General features: G+C 40.0%; 1 protein-coding gene across 5 annotated transcripts in view; it reads right to left on the bottom strand.

Annotated features, from left to right (window-relative positions):
* Positions 1-4,135: 4,135 nt before the first annotated feature.
* Positions 4,136-9,651, bottom strand: part of LOC101847421 (RYamide receptor) — a 245,911-nt gene continuing 240,395 nt past the window's right edge. For all 5 annotated transcript variants that reach the window (XM_035969675.1, XM_035969677.1, XM_035969678.1 and 2 more), the window contains one exon: positions 4,136-5,615. In XM_035969675.1, coding sequence (XP_035825568.1) covers positions 5,034-5,615 — 582 coding nt within the window. In that variant the 3' untranslated portion in view covers positions 4,136-5,033. The remainder of the gene's footprint in view (positions 5,616-9,651) is intronic.

Below are 9,651 nucleotides of genomic sequence, written 5' to 3'. Positions count from 1 at the left end.
GTGTGTGTGTGTGTGTGTGTGTGTGTGTGTGTGTGTGTGTGTGTGTGTGTGGCACAACTCTTACTTAAAATTCAACTAAGACAATGCGTTACAACAAGAGTTGGTATACTCTTTTGAGTTGCAGCACACGTTTCCCACTCGTAGTCACATCATAATTGGATATTCTATCTTTGTCTGGAGCTTTATCTTACGCCAAGTCGTGTATAGCATAGTCCGCTTAAGTTCTTCAATAGTATGAGACTTTCGTTTGATTTGTTGGGGTATGAATTTTACGGCGTTCACGACTGCATAATGAGGTTATCATTTGAGGGCGTTGTGGGGGTCTTCGTCCAAACATCTTAGGTTGATGAGCCTCGATGAAGGTCAGATGGTATCGCCTGCTAGCATGGTTTCTCTTGATTTTATGAACACTGCGTGGCGTTCCGTACAACTCTGTAGTTTCTTTTCCTGTCTGTTAACTCTTTGCAGACGTCTCGGACACATTTGTTAGATCAGCTGCTGAAGACCAAAATAATGCTGAGGCACATATAGAGCCGTCATACAGAAATCACAAACCCGAATTTACGTATTTCAAAATATGTACCTTGATGCCTGCCTTTTAAAGCAAAAGATAAAGAAATCAGAAGTGAAAAATGTGTAGAAGTTACGAAGTTATGCTTCTTTACTTTGAAAGGCCCCAAAAACCATTACGTCATACCAGAGTCGTCGACTGACCAGACCCGGCGTCCTCAAGGAGTTCGCTCACTTAGGGCGTGTATTCTGGTCATTCGACAACGCTGGAGGGCGTGCTGTTTTGGGGCCATAACGTCATAATTCAAGTAGATATTTCGATTTCCTTTTCTCTACCTGAAACTTCAAAACGCATGCTTCAGTAAGCATACGATGAAAAATGCAAACTCGTGCTTCTGATTTATGCATGCTTCGACATGTCGTGCCGAAACATTCTCTATTCTCTGCTGCTGTTTGGATATATGTCGTTACCCTAGAAGCACAAAGTTCTATCTACTCAGTACCTAGTTTTGAGAAATTTTGTTTTTGTTTTAGTAGAGGTTTTACGGCGCTCGCAACTGCATAAGGTCATATGAGCGCCATTGAGAAATTTGACGAAAATTTTGAGTTTCACATGTCGAGCTTTTTCGAATGCAGTTCTTTGAAAGTCTTGGTGACGACTCCGAATAATCTTACGGTTTTAATAGAACATAAAAAAACCAGTTTGGTTTTTGACCTTATGGTTTTAGTAACTCAAAACGGCCCAAAATATCAGAACTTCGTAATTCTAAGGTAGCAATGTGCCCGCTACGTTCTTAAAGAGTTAACGTCTGTCCACTGACGTATTCAAAGAAGATATAACCCTTTCTATTTGGTGGTTGTTACTCTCGATATTGCAAATCCACATTGTGTTCCATACACCTATGTAATTTTTTCCGTGTCTGTTAACGACTTTCCACGTGTAATATCCAAAGGGGAATATTTCTTTCAGTTTGATGGTGATATTTAAAAAAAAATTATTTGATACCCGTGGCCCTTGCTCTTCGGCTGTGCTGAATCAGATATCTGTGGTGGCAAGGCAATTAACTTTATCATTGCGTTCAAGAGTCATGGTTTCGGTTTCCGTTTGGGAAAGTCTTGTACGGCGCATCCTCTCAGTCGAAATCATCCAGCATGTCTAAATTGTATAGACAGGGGCGTATCAATCATAATATATAATAATATACTCATTTGTAATCAATTTCTTGCCGTTTCTTGATTGTTCAGTCTAATAGACCTTCCTGTCGGCACAATGTCTTATTGTTTCCTGAACTTTTTTGCTGTGCTCCTCTCATAATATTTTAAAGAGCTTCTAGTTGGATTGTGGGGGGTTGGTGGGTGCTTTGTTGTGGTTTGCTCCTTCTTTCCTGCCAAACATCTATCTTCCTTATCTTTCCAACTTCTTTTTTTGTGTTTGTTACTCTCTTGTAACGCCTCTAATCTTGTCACTTATATGACATAATCGTGTTGCAAGTGCCGTAAAACGCTTACTAAAACTAAAACAAAAGAAACCAATCGGATTTTGCTTTAATCGCAAGAGGGAATCCAATATCTAACGGGCCCTTGGCCTTCCACACCAAGGATGAGCGTTCGATTACGAGGGAAGATTAAAGATTGTTTGACATTTTTTTTACCCTTTCTGAAATTAAGAAATAACCAACATTACAGGAACTTCAAAGGTTGTCCCTTTTTGTCAGTGAGAGAGCACGTGCTGCTGGAAAAAGTTCGAGTCAAATGTTTGGGTTTGATAATGTTGGAGGAGACATGACCTGACTGAGACTAATATTCTTTCAGTTTCTTAGCCGTTTTCTCAATACAGAAAATTGAGAGCTGGTATGACGAGACTCCTTCTCTGGAGTAATTTAATTTTAGTAAGAGTTTCACGGCAATTGAAACACAATAAGGTCATAATATAAGTGCTGAAGATTAGAGGTGTTACAAGAGAGTAATAAACAAAACAAAAAAGAAGGAGGGGAGATAAAGACGATATATATTTGATAGGAAAGAAGAAGCAAACCACAATAGAGTACCTGCCAACCACCCACTCTCTAGAGTAAGCACCAAAAGTCAAAGCACAGGCTTGCTTAATCGCATCTATAGCAGTAACTTTCATTCACCTCTTCCTTCCTCTGTATTTCTGTCACTTGTCGCATTCCACTGTGGCCGTGTCTGTCTCTCGCTCATCCACTTCGTTCCATAAAAGATGTAGACCACTGTCAGATTTTACGTTTCCAGTGTGTGATGTCGGACGCCATTCCTTACTTCCCTTGGTCTTTCTTTTTTTCCCCCTTGCAACGCAGTAGTTGTGATCAGGCCTATTTTAAAATAAAATCTTTCTGTTTCTGTTTGTGTGACCGTAAAGGTGCACGAGCCCTGTTCGACGGTCCCAGAAAGCGTATTGCTACACTGTCTGCCAAGTTATTTTTCCGAGTTCTCTCATTTTTGCACTTCCCAAAAATGTAGAAAATGTCTCCATAAGTACTGCACAATCAGAAGATTAAAAATATCCGTATAGAAATACTGGCAAAGATATAACAATAACATTTCGTTAAGGAAGCAAACGCACGGGCACTTGAAATATCAAACAATGTCGGTATAAGTAATTAATTTTGCGTGTATCGACTAAGCTCTATGTACTTGAGAGAGACACAGTAACCCTCTAACCATGTACTGTATCACGAAAACGAGATATTATGTGCTGTCACAGTAGGTAAGTTTTGGTTTTAGTAGAGGTTTTACGGCGCTCGCAACTGCATAAGGTCATATGAGCGCCTGAAGATTAGAGGTGTTGCAAGAGAGTAACAAACATAAAGAAGAAGAAGAAGGGGAGATAAGAACGATAGATGTTTGATAGGAAAGAAGAAGAGTAGGTAAGACTTAATACTATAGATAGATAGATAGATAGATAGATAGATAGATAGATAGATAGATAGATAGATAGATAGATAGACAGACAGACAGACAGACAGACAAACACACAGATAGATAGATAGATAGATAGATAGATAGATAGATAGATAGATAGATAGATAGATAGATAGATAGATAGATAGATAGATAGATAGATAGGTACAGAGAGAGAGAGAAAGAGAGAGAGAGGGAGAGAGAGAGAGAGAGAGAGAGAGAGAGAGAGAGAGAGAGAGAGAGAGAGAGAGAGAGAGAGAGAGAGAGAGTATGTAATGTATGCAGTGTATCGCATGACACTGTATGAGCAATGAATGGCTTCAACTATCCCGAAGAAATAAGAAAAGTTTGCGTTAGGTTGTAGGCAACGCAAGAAATCAAAGTTCTGTTTGTTTTGTATAGTATTGCACGTTTGAATTTTGATACTCGTGTTAATATACAGTAATTACGTAGCCCTTTGAGAGCCCTTAGCTTTTTCAGTAGTTCTGTTCATGTTGATACGTAAGATGACACAAACGGTAAGTAAGTAAACACGATCGATGGCGATTGGATACGAGGTAGGCTTTTGCTGTGCTGTAAATAATTTTGATAGCAGTGAATGACAGATTGCAAATGGCTTTGAAGTCACTTTAAAACTATGGTCATTGTCATGGCAGGAAAAACACAACCATTAACAATTATCCAAACTATAGAGGCAACAGACTTATACTGTTTAAGTGATTTATTCTAGACACAAAGTAGGAAACTACTAGAAAGAAGGAAAAGGACAACTATCAACAGCCGACGACAGAAGACAGAAAGACAACATTTTCCACAACAAACGTTCAAGCAAAAAACAGCTCGCTTGTATCAGCTCGATCAAAAAAAAAATATCCGTAAAAACATAATATTTGAGCAATCATCAGAGTGCATTATCAAAGTAATTCCCGACTGGATCATTCGACCGAGGCAAACACTCTACAACAGAATGCAAATTAAATGTGGTCAGTTTTATCACAAGAAAAAAACCTAAAGTAACTGATGTTATTTCCTGGTAAGATCTTCACCGTTTTCACGAATAAATGTCCCCTCTAACTTGAAGTTCACAAGAGAGAGTTATTGCCAATGAGATTAAAATAATCCCGATAAAATGAAATTTAAAAAAAGATATATTATTAATGTATCTCCAACTTGTATAAGAAATGGAACACAGAATTATAAACTATCTAAAATGTTTATCCAATTAGCCGAGAGCTCTGCAGAGTAGACTGACAACTTTTTCCCATCGGGAGAAACTTGAACCAGCACTCTTTAGTTTTCAAAGACCCCAACCACGTCTCTTTTATGCGTTGCACGACTGAATTATACGTTCGCAAAGCTTCCATTTGAATCGCTAAATTTGGAAAGGCAAATAACTCCGATCCCGAGAGCACTCGAAGACGCACAGAGCTTCCAGTCCAAGAACCCTTGGGTAGAATTACTCACAGAACAGGTCCAATACTGTATAAACGCTCGCAGCATGGGGGTTAGATTTTGGTTTGACGCTCGCAGCATGAGAGTCAAATTCAGTTTGAGCAGCCACCGACGCAAGCATGAATCGGTTTCCATTAGGAATGGTCAAATCAAGCGTGCAAGCTGTGAGAAAACGGCGTTTCGTCGTCATTTCCATTGGACATATTGAACCGTTTCGAAGAGTTGAAACTCGTGCCGTTCTCAGCGACTTCCGAGATATTGCTGAGAGCATGATGCTCTTTCGCCATCACTTTTTCCCTGGCGAGATCCGCTCGGGTGACGTCACAAGAAACTCCTGTGAACTCAACCATTTGAGTGGCTGACTGCCGTCTGCTTGCACAAAGGTTGCTAGATCCGTTGTTACCGCACTTGAAGATACATCTCCGATTATCGGAGGAGGGCACAAAATCTTTTCCATCCGAGCTGCTTGAGCAGACACAACAACACAAGTAGGATCTCATTCTCGAGAACACACTGGAGTAGCCCTCTCGGAACTTTGGATTCATCCACCAATAGATGAACGGGTTATACGCGCAGCTGCTCATAGCCAGCCAATGGGAGGCGATCCAGACGACACGCATGTAGGCTGCGTCATACACAGAATTGTCTACGTCAAAAGCAATGGTGATGGCGTGTAAGGGCAGCCAGCAGATTCCGTAGATCCCAACCACTGTCAGCATCATCTTGATAATCTGTGAACGAGAGAGAAAGAGAATTAGAGAGAAGAACAATGTCAGAACAATGCACACGCATTAGGAAATTCTGCTTGACCCGAGGCCCAGTATACAAGTAGAAAGACAAACTTAGAGACAGAAAACAGAGAGAGAGAGAGAGAGAGAGAGAGAGAGAGAGAGAGAGAGAGAGAGAGAGAGAGAGAGAGAGAGAGAGAGACAGAGAGACAGAGAGAGAGAGAGGGGGGGGGGAGAGACAGAGAGAGATTCATCCAGAGACATGTTTTCGTCTTGATCGAAATGTCAGTTTGACTTGAGAGCCGAAAATCGAATCACGGAACCTTATCGATTTGACAAGAGGGACAGAAAAAGCTGAAAGTGGTTCCAAAATATCCGCTAAAAGAGTCACAGAGCCGATCCCACCCCGGACGTCTTTCAAAAACCATTTCTCAAAGCTTGTAAGATCTAACGCTAAACTTGCTTGAGGATTTGCTGTCAACCTGGAACGCCGATTAAAAAAAAAACCCAACCCAAAACCCCCAACAACTACACTCACAAAAAATTACCCATTAAAACTTAAAGATAAACAAGAGAAGAAATAAAGGAACATTCTTGTTGCTTTACGTTACATTTACTTTTATCCGCCGCTTATACCCTTTTGGGAGTCGCGGGATGAAAGAGACGTCTCTCTGCCACCAGCCGGAGAGCTTGGGCCAGGGAGATGCCATGAGTTGTTAGTGTTTCCCTGACTCCATCTATCCAGGTCTTTCTCTGTCGCCCTTTAAGCCTTGTTGCCATTGAATTTTATTTTTTTATGTATGCACGTTGCCGAACCAGTTTGATTCCACGCAATGTATTACATTGTCATTGGGCATATTTAAACGCAGTAGGGTTATTTCGCAGGCGGGACCTCTGAGTTCAGTGTATAGCTCCAATAGGCCAAGGCTAAATACATTTGCAAACAGTTTAAACGCTCTTCTTGGTATTCGAACCACCAGGGTCTTCCGCTTAGTAGGAAAGCGTAATGTCAACTGTACATTAGCCGCCCCGACTAATTTTCACAATGTCTCTTTTCTTGTAAAAGGCACACACAACAACACAATCAGTTTGCCGTCTTAAAGCGTAGTTTAACCAAGACGGGACAGACTTCAAGAAAAGAGGTAAAACAAATTCAGTTATTCCTTCTCTATTTAAATATTTAGAGTTATCCTCATCTTGAATTCGCAAATCCACCCCCCCCCCCACCCCTAACCAGGGCAATGCTACTGACTGAAGTGTCTTTAGGCCATTCCCAAAGGGGGGATATTAAAATGCTCTTATGCACTGTAGAATTTTAAATCGGCTGATTTATCAATGTCATGCGCATACTGTGCCAAAACAACATAGGGGGAACTGCTGCCTTTTCTTTCTTCATTCTTATTCATCGTTATTTTTTCCTCTATTTCTTTTTCTTTTGTATGTTTGCCACTCTCTTCTGAACTGCTACTTTGTGCTGTTGAGGCTAGAGAGGTGAGCAGAGTAAGCTCCCCGGTTTGGACTTCTTTGTTGACATCCACCTCTTGGTTTTTTAAGGTTTTAGTAAGTGTTTTACGGCACATGCAACACAATAAAGTCATATAGGTGCAACAGATTAGAGGTCTTACAAGAGAATAACATAATATACACAAAAGAAGGAGAGGAGAGGTCAGGACGATAGATGTTTGGTAGGAAAGAAGGAGCAAACCACATCAGAGCACCCGCCAACCACCTTCTCATCCCTTGGTGCTCATATGACCTTAATCAGTTGCGAGTACAGTAAAACCTTTCTAAAACTAAAAAGAAATCCCATATCTGACAGAGTTTTAGGCAGTCAAGATTCGCCAGTCATAATCGTGAGGCATCATGCGCTGGACAAAATAAATAATGAAGTCGAAGAAACGTTTTTCTGACAGTTCGGCAATTTTAATGGACTTTTAGTTTTTTGACTGGACCCCTTTATTATATCAAAGAAAACACATGTCCATGTGAATTTGACTGAAAAATGTTGATCAACAGGCTCAAAATGTGTAATTTTTTTCCATTTTAAAAGACTAAAGATATTGAAGTTACCGAAATTTGGCAGCTATTTCCTCGCTAATATTTCCACTGAAACCAGGCTACCCCACCTCCTTCAATAACAAATATCTAGACATAATAATATATTCAAGAAAGATGACTATTTTTTGAATGGAAGGCAATGGAATTGAATACGCTTTTAGATGATACCAATAATTCCACTTAACCAAAAATTGACGAGCGCCTGATTCCATAGCGTCAGAACATCTCTGCTCAAAAATCTTTATTAAAAAACCCATTATATTCTGTTGTCCTGGTCTTTGCCGTCGTTCAAGCTGTATTCTGTCTGTCCCCGCCTCATTTACTCTCTGTCTTCCGATTTCAAGGCTTTTATGTCTATTCTTGCTGCAATGTATCATGGCGATACTGCCGGGAGCAGAGGCAGAGGAGGTGATGGACAGCGGTGAGAACGAGCCGGAGCACGTGGCGTCCCACACGAGGCATTTGCCACCCTCGAACGGAAAGATGGTGATGCCACCCGGCATTATATTATTAAAGTATTGTCTTGCCCCCCCCCCCTTCCCTTACCAAATGTGTATTCTCATTTGTATCATAAAAACTTCATTTATTGTCCCTTTCTGATTGTATTATTACTGACCATCTGACTCGGGTTTCTGTCTACACTACCTAGTTTGATTTCTTGTCCTTTCACTTAATATTTCTCAAGTTCCTAAAAACACACTTTTCTTCTGCTTCAAGTTTATTTTGAGTTTCTGAAATATTATTTCTAGCATTCTCTGCTGTATAGAATGTTTGACGACACAAAGACTTTTAAAATAATATTTTCACTGTCATTGTAATCTTTCTGTCTATCAGGACAGGCCCCTTATTTTCTTTAAACTGTCTTTAGCTATTACAATTGTTCGTGTTTTTGGCTGTAGTAGGCTTGGATTTCAATATAATTTAGAAGAAAACAACCCCCAAAAAACAAAAACTCTGGAAGCTGAGCGAATTTGCCAAATCATACCATTCTCAATCTACCTACCTGTTCATCGGATAGCAACAATGCAAGAAAGTTTGGAGAGAGTGAGAGAGAGAGAGAGAGAGAGAGAGAGAGAGAGAGAAGAGAGAGGAGAGAGAGAGAGAGAGAGAGAGAGAGAGAGAGAGAGAGAGAGATTATCATTTTCTTCCAGGACAGTAACTTTTAAATGTAGTGCTGATGTGAAATAATGAGACATCTCAGCAATTGAATTTTCATAATTATAACTTCCCGAAAAACGATCCAGATTTTGTCTCGCCAGCCATAGACGATCGGTTTATAAATATAATAATTCCTCGAGAGCAAAAGTCTGACTTTCTTCCGAACTTCAAGAAGACAGCGACTTTAGAGATAAAAAAGACTCTCCTCCTCCTCTTTCTCCTCCTCCTCCTCCACCTTATCTGCTCTTCATCCGTCTTCCTCCTTCTTCCTCCTTCTTCCTCCTTCTTCCTCCTTCTTCCTCCTTCTTCCTCCTTCTTCCTCCTTCTCTTCCACATCCTCCTCTTTTTCTCTCTTTATCCTCCTTCCTTCTCATCCTCCTCTTCATCCTCCTCTCCCTCTTCCTCTTCCCCCTCCTCGGATACTAGTAAGAAATACATTCAGTTACTTCTGCTTTGTTTTCCGTAAGACTTATCAGTAAAGTGTTATCAGTGCCAGAATGAGGACTCTAGAAATATTAAAAATTAAAATAAATAAATCTTGGAATAAAATAAATAAGATGGTCTAGTTAATGTAAGTTAAAAATGAACTAATGATGATGATGATGATGATGATGAAGATGATGATGATGATGATGATGATGATGATGATGATGATATGATGATGATGATGATACAATAAATCATCAGTATATAAATTATATTAAATTTGAAAAATCTACTAAGTCTCAAACCCTTTTTTTTATTCCCTGCTACCTACAATGATGATGATGATGATGATGATGATGATGATGATGATGATGATGATGATGATGATGATGATGAT

This window comes from Aplysia californica, unplaced genomic scaffold (assembly GCF_000002075.1).
Source record: "Aplysia californica isolate F4 #8 unplaced genomic scaffold, AplCal3.0 scaffold00169, whole genome shotgun sequence".
Classification (NCBI taxonomy): domain Eukaryota; kingdom Metazoa; phylum Mollusca; class Gastropoda; order Aplysiida; family Aplysiidae; genus Aplysia; species Aplysia californica.
This window is presented reverse-complemented; position numbering and strand designations above follow the sequence as displayed.